The following is a 15,807-nucleotide window of genomic DNA, read 5'->3' on the forward strand; positions in this document are numbered from 1 at the left end:
AATTTGAATCGATCAGTAATCACTTACTAAATGTTTTAACAAATTTGCACAACATAAATTTACGCAATGTAAAAAATCAGTGATCACTTAATTTTTTAATAGAAATAGGTTACGATCACTTAAGAAAACAGTGCTAGTTTTAAACAATACACTATATCAAATCAAAAAGTGGGTTGATCAGTGATCACTTAAATATGAGTATTTTATACATTTGCACAATATAAATTTATTGATCTTCTTTTGAGGCTTAGAACTAATTAAGTGAATTTTGGATATGAATTTTCTGAAGTCAAGCGTATCCGAAATAAAGCATTATGCAACGCTCATAACTTACAATAGTTGCTAGGAGTGGTGAAGTTAACATTTTTCTTGGATCAGCACTCAGGGGAATACTTCTGCAGGAAGTTTGTTTCACATAAATGCGGGCGGTGCGACTGAAGAATGAATTTTTTCTCGTTCTGCGGTCTACTTGCCAATCGATCACAAATGGGTGTGTTCTTAAGTCGTTTCGAGAATAAGTTCCCTAATTTCAGAGGAACACACTCAATTGTGATATCGATAGAACAGTAATATACACCCCAAGATGCATCGGTGCTCCAGTAAATCAATAGTGCTGTCACCCTACTGTCACCGATAAGAACCTTTGCCATTTCTTGAATGCGGTCGAGTAGCTCCAAAATAGACTTTGAAGCTCCGGTTCATATACATATGAGAGTTGTATTCCATTTTCGGTCGAATATATATGATGTAAATAGTATGGAGATCAGATGAAGTGAAATAGACCTTAAAACGGTTTGATAAAACCGAGACACTTGAATACTTCGTTCGACCCTTCCAAAATGTGTTTAGTCTAGCGAATAACTCACTGTATTTTTATGCCTTATACATCAAGAGTTTCCGACTCCTTGATATTTACACCTTGTTATTTTTTTTTATTTATTATATTGACTCCTTGATATGAAACAACATTATTTGCACATTGAGTCTTGTATGCGTTAAATGCGACCCCATTTAGAGATTGTTATCAGGTCGCAATTATGCGACTCATTCATATATTTGATTCATTGCCCTGATCTCTAAAGGACTTGGTGTATAATTGAATGAATATGAATAGGAGGTATTGCTGTCGTCGGCAAAATAACAACTTCCAAACTACTCGATTTCTTGGATATTGCAGTAGTTCGATGCAGACGAAGTGATTCTAAGAGTCTTCATTTTTATAAGGCTACTCTACACGTCAAATGTAGTATTTTATAGTACTAGATCCATTCTGTAGCCGTATGAAATATTATTAAGGAGCAGTAAGAAAATCATAAAATTTTGAACCAAATATCAAGATATGAAGATATTGTCAAGGATACTTTATTTATGGGTCATTTTTTTCCTTTTCAGATTTTCCTAATTGCGAGAGTATTAATGGAAGAGCAGCAGCCCATATAGCTTCACTTCCACAATAGTCTCTATGTACAAGGACCCAAACTATGCTTATGTCAGACATCCAGCCTTGACCGTTATTTCTTACATTGTCTGACTTTTATGGATGTCGTAGCACAAGAGTTGAGTGCTTGCCATTTACTTGCTACAAACATTGAGATTATATTCATAGTTCCCTAGACAAAATAGCAAATATTTCACCCTGAAAAACACGACAATTGTTGGATGACGTTGAATGATACTTTTTCACAAAAGTCACCAAGACCAACACTGCAGTTTAGTTAACTAAATAGAAGGTATTCTGACTATAAAAAAGTCAAAGTTTGGATGTGGCGTAATATAATCAATTGGTTGGCTCAAAATTGGGGACAATAGGGTCAAAATCTTAGCATGTCCGTGTGTTCTTGATCAGATAAACCACGCAGCACTTCAACAAATACGATTATTATAGGCTCAAATATTCTGAAGGGCTATCTTAATGGATCTATTTTAAATCGGAAGTTATGATTCAAAATTAAGTTCAAGCAGTAGTTCATTCATACAAAATTGGCTTTCAAGACATTTTTGTTTGAATTTATTGATATGAACCCTCTTGCTTGAGTAGCTTCTAATGATATAGAAAGATCACTGCTTCTGAATTGAAGACACTATATCTCGCTCGTATAATCATAAAAACGATTTCTGATTTACTCCTTAGTAGTATAATTACGGTCGACCATGATTATCAAATATTATATTCGCTTTCTATTTATGTCATTTGTTGAGTAATAACCATGTTGATTCATTAGTTGTTATAAATTTTAAAATAAATATAATTTTTTACTTTTTTTTCTGGATGACATGCAAAATAAGAAAAAATTGCATGGGTTTTATATTGTTTACAGTTGCAACATGATTTATAAGACAAAACATGCTGAAAGGGATGAACAAAAACTGTTGCCAAAGGAAAACAATTTTTTTTATACTGATTAGTGAAACAGAGCAATTCAAATTATTTGTATTTTTTAGAAAAAACACTTTTCTGAATAAAAAAATTATTTTTTTCGAAAAATGTTTTAGCGGATCTCCTATATGAGGTGTCATACCATATCACGGGTTTCGGACTCGCTAATCTTCCTATCTTTCCCCTGAGTGTTAGTCCATGTCAGCATAGCGAATACAGTATTTTACCTAATTGATAGAAGTCACATTGAACACTACTCATTCATTGGAATATTTCTATATATGTATAATATAATCCATATACTGACTCAATCAATATTCCCATTCCATCAACAATTTATTATTGCTCCTCATCTTGATTATCAAAAATTTTAAACTAAATCAATTTCTCTTAGTTAATTCTCCCAACAAATAACCACATTTTAATTCAATCAATTAAGTTTTACGATTTTCACAAAAACCACTTTTCTCTAAAACACCTCATTGATTTGTCAATTATAATCTTTCAATTACAGAAAACTATTTGATGATGATACTCATCTCTAACTGAAAATGTTTAATTACCTATGACAAGATTATCAGCAACAGCAAGAGCAATAGCAACAAAATAGAAATTTTTATTCGTAGTCAAACTATTGTCAATTAACATCAACATGTGCCATGGAGGCTTGTTTGGGTTTAGGCCGAAGTCAACGCAATCTAAACAAGCAACAGCAAAAAGAATTGAAACAACAACAGCAACAACATACACAATTGCAACAGCAAAAACAGGCAACACAACAGAGTATTGTGACCAATCAAAATTACTATACAACACAACAGCAACCACAAAATCAACGTCATCTAGTAGCACGTGGACAAACCACAAATGTTGCGGGTACAACGGTTTTGAAACAACAACAGCAACAACAACAACAACAACAGCAGCAGCATTTAATAAAGCATTTGGACAACAACAGCCATTTGCTGTTAAGACATCAAGAGCAAAATTTGCTAAAACAAAATGTGGCACACAATACAGCAACTACATGTACGACAACACCTAAATACAGAAATACAGGAGCAGCAACAACAAATATGCAACAGTCTTCATCATCACCATCTTCTATTGAAAGTGTTGGTGGAGGAGGTGCTGGTGTTGGTAGTCAGCCTGTCATGTCATTTCAAAAGAGTACGGTAACGGTAGAAGTCACCACCACTTTACCCTCCACCATAAGTCCCACAAATACTGGTTCAATTGTCACAAATTCAAATATCAAAAGTTTTCGCAAGATTAACCGACATCAACAACAACAACAGCAGCAGCTCCTTCAACAGCATCAGCAACAACAACACTATCAGCTTCAACATCAACAACAGCAAATGGAATCTGATTTAGATGCCATTGAGGTTTGTGCAGACCAGGAGCCTATGGTTTCCTTTAAGGGTGGTGGCCTGCTACGACAAACCAAAACTTTGGGACGTTTAAATCATCAGCATCAACATCATCACAGTATAGAGGATCATCATGGTCAATGGTCCAATATGCCACAAACAACATCATTACAATTACTGCAGTTGCAGCAGCAACAACAACATGACTATTCATATGCCTACTATGAACCAGGAGCAGCTATGAGACACACTAATATTCCGCATACCGAACTAATGGCAGGAGAAGAAGATTTAACCCCGGCACCACCCAACTCCATGAGAGCTTTACTGTCTAAGGGAAAGAAGAACAAACTATTAGTCTCACCCGCCACACGACAGTCTTATCAAACACGTTTAACTCAACAGCAAGGTCATGGGGCCGCCACAGCTAGCGCTCATCAAACAACAGCCAACTGCAGCAATATTTCCACACCGGAAAACTTTTACGAAGAGATATCAGCTTCCTCTACATCCTCCTCATCAAACTCTATGACCAGTCATCATCAGCTGAGGGCCACTTCCCATTCGGCTGGTTCGCTAACACAAACACTGGTGGAAGAAGAACTGAGAAGAGTACAAAATAGACATCATAAGATTTTAGGCGAACTCAACTTGTCCGTCGAAGCCATGCTAATGCCAGATAGTCCACCCAATAGTAGTCCCACTGCCAAAGAACCAACGGTGCCCTCGGTGAGTGTTACGCCTGCGTCGGGGCAACCTCTGAGATTGACGTCATCCTCGGCGGATAATATATGTGATACGGCGCTGTCCGGAGGACCAGCAGATGATTTTATTTCACCCATACCCAATTCGGCAACGGTAAGTGCTGGTCTTTTGCAATCCTCTTGTCTAGCGGCTGATTTAGATAGTGGTTTTAGTGGTTCCAGTGGTGCTAGTTACATTGGCTCGTTGCGTCTGCACAAAACAAATGCCCTTATGAGTTCTCGATCCACCAGCCAGACAACAGCAACAGCGTCTACAGCAGCAGCCGCAGCCAAGACTCAACAAAGTGCCTTTGCTTATGCCACACAAAGCTGCCGTTCATTTCAAAGAGCCAACGCGGCAGCCACAGCCAATACAAATGTAGCAGTTAGCGGCATTAATACTAATGCAGCATTGGCATCAGCTTCAGCATCATCAACATCGTCGTGTACCATCAAACATTTACCTCAGATCCATCAAAACACTAAACACAATATGCCACAGCAACCACTCCAACAACAACAGCACAGTCATCTACACCATCACCATCATCTCCACAACCATCATAATGCTGGTATAACAACCTGCTCATCCAACACCTCGTCCTCTTCCGTTTCCCATCAAGATGATTCCACCAACTCGTCGGGTTTTTTCACACGTGCCTCGTGTGGTCGTCGTATTTTAAATTGTGCCAAAATAAGAGCCGCCGAAGATCCCGGTCCCATGGTGGTGAATGCACAACCCATCGAATCAAAGGCACGTAGTTTTTGGAATCGCAAAGGTTGGCGTAAATTACCTGGCTTCTCAACATCCACCTCAAGCATTAATGATACGGGTTTATCAACAGGTAAGTGCATCTTCCATTCATTTTGAAATTGTGAATGCTTTCCATTTTTGCCTTTTACCATAAATATTTTTATGACAGTTTTGCGCGCGTGTGTATCTTATGCAAGTCCCGATTTTTTATTGTTTCCATAAATCACCGCTGCAGTTTAATCCCATTAACCTAATTATATTGTGTTGCATAAATTATGCCTTTTAGCCAAATGAAAAGAACATTTTGTTGCTTTGAACGAAATCTGTTGGTGTCAAGGCAAATAGGGACATGTAAACGAATGGCTATTGATTGAAACAGTTAATTATTTTTAAATGACAGCCAAAAGGTTTTTGGGCAAAATTTTTGTAAGATTTGAATTTTTAAGATTTTATTATTGAAAAGACATACATTTTGATTAAAAAAGGGAGGGGAAGAAAGTATAAGTAATTATCACAAAAATGTCTACGTATACCGAACCGTGCTTCCTGGACAAGAAGATGCCAGTGACAGACAAAGTTAAGTACTTAGGTGTAATAGAGACACCACATAGAGGATAGGACCTGCAACATCGGTGCTGGGCGATATGTAGGAGAACTATAGGCATGAAATGGGGTCTCAGTCCTACTATTACAAATTGGCTTTATAAAGGTGCAATTAGGCCAATTCTAGCTTATCTTGTGGACTCCTTTAGATAAAAAGTACAATATCAAACTACTACAGAGGGTTCAGCGTACATGCTGCTTGGCTATAAGTTGTGCCATGTGTAATACTTCAAACAAGGCTCTGGAAACGTTGTTAGATATTCCAGCTATTGAAACATATTTAAGATATGAGGTGCCGCTTACAGCCGAACGGTTCTTTACTTTAAGCGAACTGGTCAAAAGCGGTTATAGAACACGTCATCAATGTATACTGAACATATTGGAAGGTGTTACACAATCATCGGACGCGCCTTATCGTATACCGGACACAGAATATATCGGAAACTTTGAAATACTGATCCCAGATAGAATGTCTTGGTAAAGCGGAACATTAGAGCAAATACCAATAGGAATCCGTTGTTACGTAGATGGCTCTAAATTGGGAGATAAAGTGGGGCTGGGGTTTTATATTGAAGATCCAGTAGCAGAAATATACCACCGTTTACCAAATCATAACACTAACTTCCAGGATAACGGAAGGAGTAAATTGGATTAGAATAAATATGGCGCCCACAACGCTTTATATATTTACCGAGAGCCAGAAGGCAATTAGGGAGATATCAGGTGATAGAACTATATCTTAGACCGTATTGGATTGTAAAAAAGCTTTAACTGAATACTCTCCCAGAGGTAAGGTTCACATCATAAGGGTACCAGCCCACACGGGAGGAGTCGGTAACTGAAGGGCTTTAAAGGGAAGGGGGATCGAGGCAGTTAACCTGACTAATGCAAAACGATTCGTCGCAACAAAAGCTGAGCTGGGTGAGAGAAACCCATAAGGCCTCTTGGAATAATGAAATAGTGGGTAGAACCACGAAAATCCTACGGGGTGACCCTGATGAGAGCAAATAAGCAAATCTGAAGTTAGTACGATGGTACGTATTCTGAGTGGACACAAAGGATTACGAGCACATCTATTCATCGATTCAGACGTGGAGACGTGGCATGTGGAGAGGACAGTGAAACTCTGGAGCACTTTCTTTGTCACTGCCAGTTATTCGTCGAAGTTAGATCTAAGTATCTTGGAAGTAATGTTATTCCGGAAATAACATTTCTGACTAACACAGATTTGAAGATTCTTAGGAATTACGTTCAGGAAACTGAGTTTCTGAACTCTGAAAAATAATTCATTCAGTTCCCTTTTTTTTAATATAAGGAGCGCACAACAGGCCTGATAGTGGCCTAGGTGTATTTCTTCGTATTTGATGTAGTGTACATGCTCCTATCAACCTAACCTAATTCTCACAAATTAATCCGATATTTTAACACTGATTGTAGAAGAACATCACGTACTGTCCACATCAAAAAAATTCAAGTGAGAAGTAGTTTATACGTTCAGAACAGTTCCTTGACGAATCAATTGACTTTCACTTGTATCCCTAAACGTAAAACGAGTCAGTTGATTCATCAGGGTCTACAGAATATGCCCTCAGTAAGTGAAAAAGCATTAATCAATTTCCCTCAAAACAAAATGCAAAAACAGTGACGTCACGTAAAACAAAACAAAAAACGCTCAAATACATTTCATCGACAATACAATGTAATTACCTGATATTCTTGGCTTAATGACTACTTGACAGGATAGTGATGGAGTGTTGGTGGCATCATTTAGGAATTTCTTAATTTGTTAGTGCACTTTCATACTCTTTTTATTATTTGTACTAACTAAACACTTAATTAACACAATAAATTGCATTAATTTTGAATAAAACGTAAAAAAACTTAACATTTACTTGCGTCTTTATAAATTTTAACAAATTTGCAACCTCATGGTTTCATGGTTAAAAGAGAACTAATAAAAAGTCAGAATGCAAATGATAGAGAATAACTAAAATGTCAAAATGCTTAACACTATTATAATCCTAAAGGTATGCTAAAAAGTTTGTGTTTTAAGTTTTTACACAATCAGGGTTTGATTTCTGATTTACAAAAAATTTTATTAAAGTTGAAGATAAAAAAGTATATTCTTTATAAAAACAAATAGTAAAGCCTACATTAAGGCTAAGTTAAAATTAATTTTGTCAATTAATTTTATAAATTATTCTTTGTTTATTAATTTCACTCCAAAGACTTTTTTCTAAAAAGATCTATCAAAATAAAGTTTAAATCTGCCTAGAAATATGCAACGCATTTTAATTAGCTTATAGAGTAAAGCTTTTTCTAAAACTAGGGCAATGCTGTTCATAATAATAATGCCAATTGCGCAGTGCTGTCTATATTTGTACACAATCTTATGACGCCAAATACTTAGCATACCTAAAGGATGTTCATAATGTCATGGAAAATCTTTTCTGACATTTAAGCCTTCTCCTTACATTTACCTTCTTCTTTTTGTTAGTTCTCCTTTAATCTTTAAACTAAGCAGACGCAAGTATATGAAAATTTTTGAAAACGCGAGTGAAAATAAGTTTTTCTAAATAATTTATTGAAAATAAATGGTTTTTAGTGGGAATTAAGTGATAAATAAGTGTTAGTAATAAAGCTAAGTTAAGTAAAGTGTTATTGTAAAGTCTCTGTTATTGGCATTTGTTTGTGTATGATGGGTCAGAGTGTAAGAACAGTTCAACAACAAATACAACATTTGTCAAATTTTACAAAATTGGCTATTGATTTTGTTGTGTTTACGTTTTTTTGTATTTTTGGAGGGCTTTTTAATATCTGCTGCAAGTGTTGGTAAAATTGTTTAGAAAGTAAAACAAAAAGAGAATAGATGAATTTTTTACATTTTAAACCCTTAAGATATGCTAAGGATTTTGCATGTTTAGATTGAATAATTAAACACACAATTTGCACAATGTTATTATAGATTCTAAGATTATTTCATCCTATTTAATGCATTATATTTTATTTATTAACTATTCTTTTACTCATAAATAAGACATGTATATAAAACATTACCGTTATCTAAATACAACTGTTAAACAAATGTTAAAATCTGTGTTATCGTATGTAACATAACTTATTAAACTAGAGTAGATAGCGCAGTGCTGTCAATATTTGCATAAAATCTTGAGTCGCCAATTACTTAACATACCTTAAGGATATTAATAATAATGTTGAGAATGTTTTCTGATATTTTAGCTTTTTCCTCTCATGTTGCTACTTCATTTTGTTAGTTCTCCTTTAATCATTCAACTAAGCGGACGCAAATTTGTTAAAATTTATAAAGACGCGAGTGAAAATTAAGTTTTTTAATAATTTATTAAAAATAAGAAGTTTTTAGTGTTAATTAAGTGATAAATAAGAGTATCTAAAAGTTAAGTCAAGTTAAGTGTAAAAGTGTTATTTTCTTATAAGAAATTAAGAAGAGTTCCAGAAGCTACCACCACCCATAATTAATTTGGTTAGGGATTCATTTTTGTATGTTATACATAAAAAGGTAAGATTCCAACAAAAACAAAATGTACATACATATGTATATACATACATAAGAAAAATGGTGGGAAAATTATACTTTAGTTAAGGATTTACCAACAATTTTTTTCATAAAAAACTATTATATTGTTGTTGTTTTTCTCCTTTACAACACTTGTTGTTTCGAAGGTTTTGCATTGCATCAAGCTAAGGCAAGGTTTGTCAAAGTCAACTGCTGTGTGTTGTTGTTGTTCATGATCTTTATTTTGTGAGTTTTGTTATGTTTTTGTGACGTCACTGTTATTGCATTTTTTTTGCGTTTGATGGTGTGTTGTTGTTGTGCATGATATTTATTTTGTGAGTTTTGTTTTGTTATTGTGACGTCACTATTATTGCAATTTGTTTGTGTATAATTGTGGGGTTTTGTTCTGGACACACTGGTTAAATAGTATGAGTATTTCTACAACAACTACAATGTTAACAAAAACAACATGCAGTTTGTTGATTGTTTGGCTTGATGTGTTTGTAAAATTTAGTCGTTGTATTGGTTTTATTTTCTGTGGGCTTTTGTCTTGCTTTGTAAGGTGGGGAATTACTGTTCTTTGATTTGTGAAAAATTATACTTAATTTTGAATTAAAATAAAAAAACATTCATATTGTTGTTTTTCTCCTTGACAACACTTGTTGCTGTACACTGAATTTTTGTTGTTTCAAAGGTTTTGTACAGCATCAGGCCATCACTTGTTAAAACCTGCAGCCACAGTTGTTATCTATCACATATATTTGTGTGTTTGCTTTGTTATTGTGACGTCACTGTTATTGGTATTTGTTTGTTTATGGTTGGTCAGGGTGTAAGAACAGTTCGACAACAAATGCAATTTTATTTGGCAAAATTGGCCGTTGTTTTTGTTGTGTTTACGTTTGTTGTATTTTTGGAGGCTTTTTAATTTCTACTGCGGTTGTTGGTAGAATTGTTGAGAAAGTAAAACAAAAAGAGAATAAGATAAATTTTTACTTTTTTTAAACCCTTAACATATGCTAAGGATTTTGCATGTTTAGATTTTACTCAAACATCGACGTTTTGAATAATTAAACACATAATTTGCACAATGTTATTATAGATTTTAGGAATATTTTATCCTTTTATCTAACTAGAACTATTAAAAGAAATTTAAAATCTGTGTTAGCATATGTTACACAACTTATTTAGCTAGAGTAGATAGCACAGTGCTATCAATATTTGCACAAAATCTTGAGTCGCCAAATACTTAGCATACCTTAAGGATGTTAATAAGAATGTTTTCTGACATTTTAGCTTTTTCCTCTCATATGACTTCTTCTTTTCGTTAGTCTTTCTTCAATCATTAGACTAAGCGGACGCAAATTTGTTAAAATTTATAAACACGCGAGTGAAAATTAAGTGTTTTTAATAATTTATTAAACATAAGAAGGTTTTAGTGTTAATTAAGAGATAAATAAGAGTAGCTAATAAAGTTAAGTGTAAAAGTGTTCTTTTCCTATAAGAAATAAAGAAGTTTTCCAGAAGCTGCCACCACCCATCATTAATTTGGTTAGGGATTCACTTATATATGTAATACATAATAAGGTAAGATTCCAACAAAAACAAAAAGTACATATATGCATAAGAAAAATTGTGGAAAAACTATACTTTAGTTTAGGATTTACCAATATTTAATAATTTTTTCATATTCGTATATTTTTTTGATAAAAAACTATCACTTGTTGTTGTTTATCTCCTTCACAACACTTGTTGTTATACACAGCATTGTTATTGTTTCGAAGGTTTTGCATTTCATCAAGCTAAGGCAAAGATTGTTAAATTCAACTTGTGTGTTGTTGTTATTGTTGTTCATGATATTTATTTTGTGCGTTTTGTTATTGTGACATCACATTGTTATTGCAATTTGTTTGAGTATAGTGGTAGGGTTTTGCTCTGGGCACACAGGGTGAATAGTATGAGTAGTTCTACAACAACTACCACGTTAACAAAAACAACATGCAGTTTGTTGCTTGTTCTGATTTTATTTTTGGAGGGCTTTTATCTTTTGCTACAGTTGTTGGTAGGATTGCCAAAAATATGTTTTTATTTTTTTGATTTAGCAAGTTTAACTGTTATGATTTTCCTACAGTTTTTTCTACTTCACTATTGTTGCTTTTATATAGAGCATAGGGCCATATATTGTTGTTGCATTTGTTTGTCAGGCTGTTGTAGTTGTCGTTTTAAATTTATTTGTTTTTTTTATTATTACTTTTATCGTAGTAAAATCTTATACTAAATTTAGAAAAAAGCATTCATATTGTTGTTGTTTTTCTGCTTTCCAACACTTGTTGCTATGCACTGTATTGTTGTTGTTTCAAAGGTTTTGTATTGCATCAGGCCATCACTTGTTAAAACCTGCAGCCACAGTTGTTGTCTATAAAATTTATTTGTGTGTTTGGTTGTTGTATAGTTAGTCAGAGTTTAAGAACAGTTCAACAACAAATGCAACATTTATTTCACAAAATTGGGTGTTGTTGTTATGTTTAAGTTTGTTGTATTTTTGGCGGGCTTTTTAATTGTTAATACAATTGTTGGTAGAATTGTTGAGAAAGTATAACAAAAAGAGAAAAAGATGAATTTTTACATTTTTTAAAACCTTTAAGATATGCTAAGGATTTTGCATGTTTAGATATTACCCAAGTATTGACGTTTTGAATAATTAAGCACATAATTTGCTCAATGCTATTATAGATTTTAAGATTATTTTATCCTTTTTAATGCATTATTCTTTATTTATTAACTATTCTTTTACTCATAAATAAGACATGTATATAAAACATTACCGTTATTTAAATGCAACTATTAAAAGAAAGTTAAAATCTGTGTTATCATATGTAACATAACTTATATAACTAGAGTAGATAGCGCAGTGCTCTCAATATTTGCACAAAATCTTGAGTCGCCAAAAACTTAGCATACCTTAAGGATGTTAATAATAATGTTGAGAAAATTTTCTGACATTTTAGCTTTATCCTCTCTAGTGCCTTCTTCTTTTCGTTAGTTCTTTTTCAATCATTTAACTAAGCGGACGCAAATTTGTGAAAATTTATAAAGACGCGAGTGAAAATTAAGTTTTTTTTAATAATTTATTAAAAATAAGAAGTTTTTAGTGTTAATTAAGTAATAAACAAGAGTAGCTAATAAAGTTAAGTCAAGTTAAGTGTAAAAGTGTTCTTTTCCTATAAGAAATTAAGAAGATTTCCAGAAGCTGCCACCACCCAACATTAATTTGGTTAGGAATTCAGTTATATATGTAATACATAATAAGGTAAGATTCCAACAAAAACCAAAAATACATACATATATAAAAAAAGTTATGGGAAAATTATACTTTAATCGTATGATTTTTTTATAAAAAAAAAACTATTATATTGTTGTAGTTTTTCTCCTTCACAACACTTGTTGTTATACACGGCAATGTTATTGTTTCGAAGGTTTTGCCTTGCATCAAGCTAAGGCATGGTTTGTTAAAGTCAACTGGTGTGTTGTTGTTATTGTTGTTCATGATATTAATTTTGTGAGTTTTGTTATTGTGACGTCACTGTTATTGCAATTTATTTGTGTTTGGTGGTGTATTGTTGTTGTGCATGAAATTTATTTTGTGAGTTTTGTTTTGTTATTGTGACGTCACTGTCATTGTAATTTGATGTGTATATTGGTGTGTTGTTGAGATCTGTTTGTTATTGCAATTTGTTTGTGTATAGTGGTTGGGTTGAATAGTATGAGTAGTTTTAAAACAACTGCAACGTTAACAAAAACAACATGCTGTTTTTTGCTTGTTTTTAAAATTTAGTCGTTGCCAAAAATATGTTTTTATTTTTTTTGCTTTAGCAAATTTAACTGTTATGATTTTCTTTATATAAAACTTTCTTTCGACTCTTGTTTTTTTTCCTGCACTATTGTTGTTTTTATATAGAGCATAAGGCATATGTTCTTGCAGCAGTTGGTTGTCAGGCTGTTGTATTTTTAAAATTATTTGTGCATTTGTTTTTTTAGTTTTTTGTGACGTCATTGTTTTTATCGCTTTGAGAGGTGGGGAGTTACTGTTCTTTGATTTGTGGAAAAATTATACTTAATTTAGAATTAAGCTAAATTTTACAATTTGAAGCAAAAAAACATGTCATTCATATTGTTGTTGTTTTTCTCCTTCACAACACTTTGTGTGTTTGTTTTTTTATTGTGACGTCACTGTTATTGGCGTTTGTTTGTGTATGGTGGGTCTGGGTGTAAGAATAGTTCAACAACAAATACAACATTTATCAAATTTGACAAAATTAGCCGTTGTTTTTCTTGTGTTTAGGTTTGTTGTAATTTTGGCGGGTTATTTAATTTATACTGCAATTGTTGGTAGAATTGTTGAGAAAGTAAAACAAAAAGAGAATAAAATTAATTTTTACATTTTTGAAACCCTTAAGATATGCTAAGGACTTTGCATGTTTAGATTTTACTCAAGCATCGACGTTTTGAATAATTAAACACATAATTTGCACAATGTTATTATAGATTTTAAGATTATTTTATCCTTTTATCTAAATACAACTATTAAAAGAAAGTTAAAATCTGTGTTATCATATGTAACATAACTTATTAAACTAGAGTAGATAGCGCAGTGCTGTCAATATTTGTACAAAAACTTGAGTCGCCAAATACTTAGCATACCTTAAGGATGTTAATAAGAATGATTTCTGACATTTTAGCTTTTTCCTCTCTAGTGCCTTCTTCTTTTCGTTAGTTCTTCTTCAATCGTTAAACTAAGCGGACGCAAATTTGTTAAAATTTATGAAGACGCGAGTGAAAATTCAGTTTTTTTTTTAATAAGTTATTAAAATTAAGAAGGTTTTAGTGTTATTTAAATAATAAATAAGAGTAGCTAATAAAGCTAAATCAAGTTAAGTGTAAAAGTGTTCTTTTCCTATAAGAAATTAAGAAGATTTCCAGAAGCTGCCACCACACATCATTAATTTGGTTTGGGATTCATTTATGTATGTTATAGGTACATAAAAAGGTAAGATTCCAACAAAAACAAAAAAATACATACATATACATATAAGAAAAATGGTGGGAAAATTATACTTTAGTTTAGGATTTAGCTACATTTAACAATTTTCATATTCGTATTTTTTCATATCATATTGTTGTTGTCTTCTTATTCACAACACTTGTTGTTTACGCAGCGATGTTATTGTTTCAAAGATTTTGCATTGCATCAAGCTATGGCAAGGTTTGTAAAGTCAACTGGTGTGTTGTTGTTATTATTGTTCATGATATATATTTTGTGAGTTTTGTTTTTGTGACGTCACTGTTTTTGCAATTTGATTGTGAGGTTTTGTTCTGGACACACTGGTTGAATAGTATGAGTAGTTCTACAACAACTACAACGTGAACAAAAACAACATGCAGTTTGTTGCTTGTTTTGCTTGATATGTTTGTAAAATTTAGTCGTTGTATTAGTTTTATTTTCGGTGGGCTTTTATCTTTTGCTACAATTGTTGTTAGGATAACCAAAAATATGTACATATGTATATAATTTTTTTGGATTTTGCAAATTTAACAATTATGTTTTTCTTTCTATTAAGCTTAATTATAACTGTTGTTGTTCTTTTTATCCTTCGCTGTTGTTGTTTTAAAAAGAGCATTTTGCCATATGTTGTTGTTACATTTGGTTGTTAGGCTATTCTAGTTTAATTATTTGTGTTTTTTTATATTTTTTTGTGACGTCGCTTTGTAAGGTAAGGAGTTACTGTTCTTTGATTTGTGAAAAATTATACTTAATTTAGAATTAAGCAAATTTTTACAATTTAAAACAAAAAAACATTCATATTGTTGTTTTTCTCCTTAACAACACTTTTTGGTATACACTGCATTGTTGTTGTTTCAAAGGTTTTGTACAGCATCAGGCCATCGCTTGTTAAAACCTACAGCCACAGTTGTTATCTATTACATTTATTTGTTTGTTTGTTTTGTTATTGTGACGTCACTGATATTGGCATTTGTTTGTTTATGGTTGGTCAGGGTGTAAGAACAGTTCAACAACAAATGCAACATATATTTGGCAAAATTGGCCGTTGTTTTTGTTGTGTTTACGTTTGTTGTATTTTTGGAGGCTTTTTAATCTCTACTGCAATTTTTGGTAGAATGGTAGTTGAGAAAGTAAAACAAAACGAGAATAAGATAAATTTTTACATTTTTTAAACCCTTAACATATGCTAAGGATTTTGCATGTTTATATTTTACTCAAACATCGACGTTTTGAATAATTAAACACATAATTTGCACAATGTTATTATAGATTTTAAGATTATTTTATCCTTTTATCTAAATACAACTATTAAAAGAAAGTTAAAATCTGTGTTATCATATGTAACATAACTTATTAAACTAGA

General features: G+C 32.7%; 1 protein-coding gene across 1 annotated transcript; it reads left to right on the plus strand.

Moving 5' to 3' along the window:
- Positions 1-2,886: 2,886 nt before the first annotated feature.
- LOC111677125 (basic-leucine zipper transcription factor A-like) lies at positions 2,887-5,464 on the plus strand. Its single transcript, XM_046946649.1, has one exon. The coding sequence runs from the start codon at positions 3,037-3,039 to the stop codon at positions 5,362-5,364; it is 2,328 nt and encodes a 775-aa protein (XP_046802605.1). The 5' UTR covers positions 2,887-3,036; the 3' UTR covers positions 5,365-5,464.
- Positions 5,465-15,807: the final 10,343 nt, after the last annotated feature.

This window comes from Lucilia cuprina, chromosome 3, assembly GCF_022045245.1.
Source record: "Lucilia cuprina isolate Lc7/37 chromosome 3, ASM2204524v1, whole genome shotgun sequence".
Classification (NCBI taxonomy): Eukaryota; Metazoa; Arthropoda; class Insecta; order Diptera; family Calliphoridae; genus Lucilia; species Lucilia cuprina.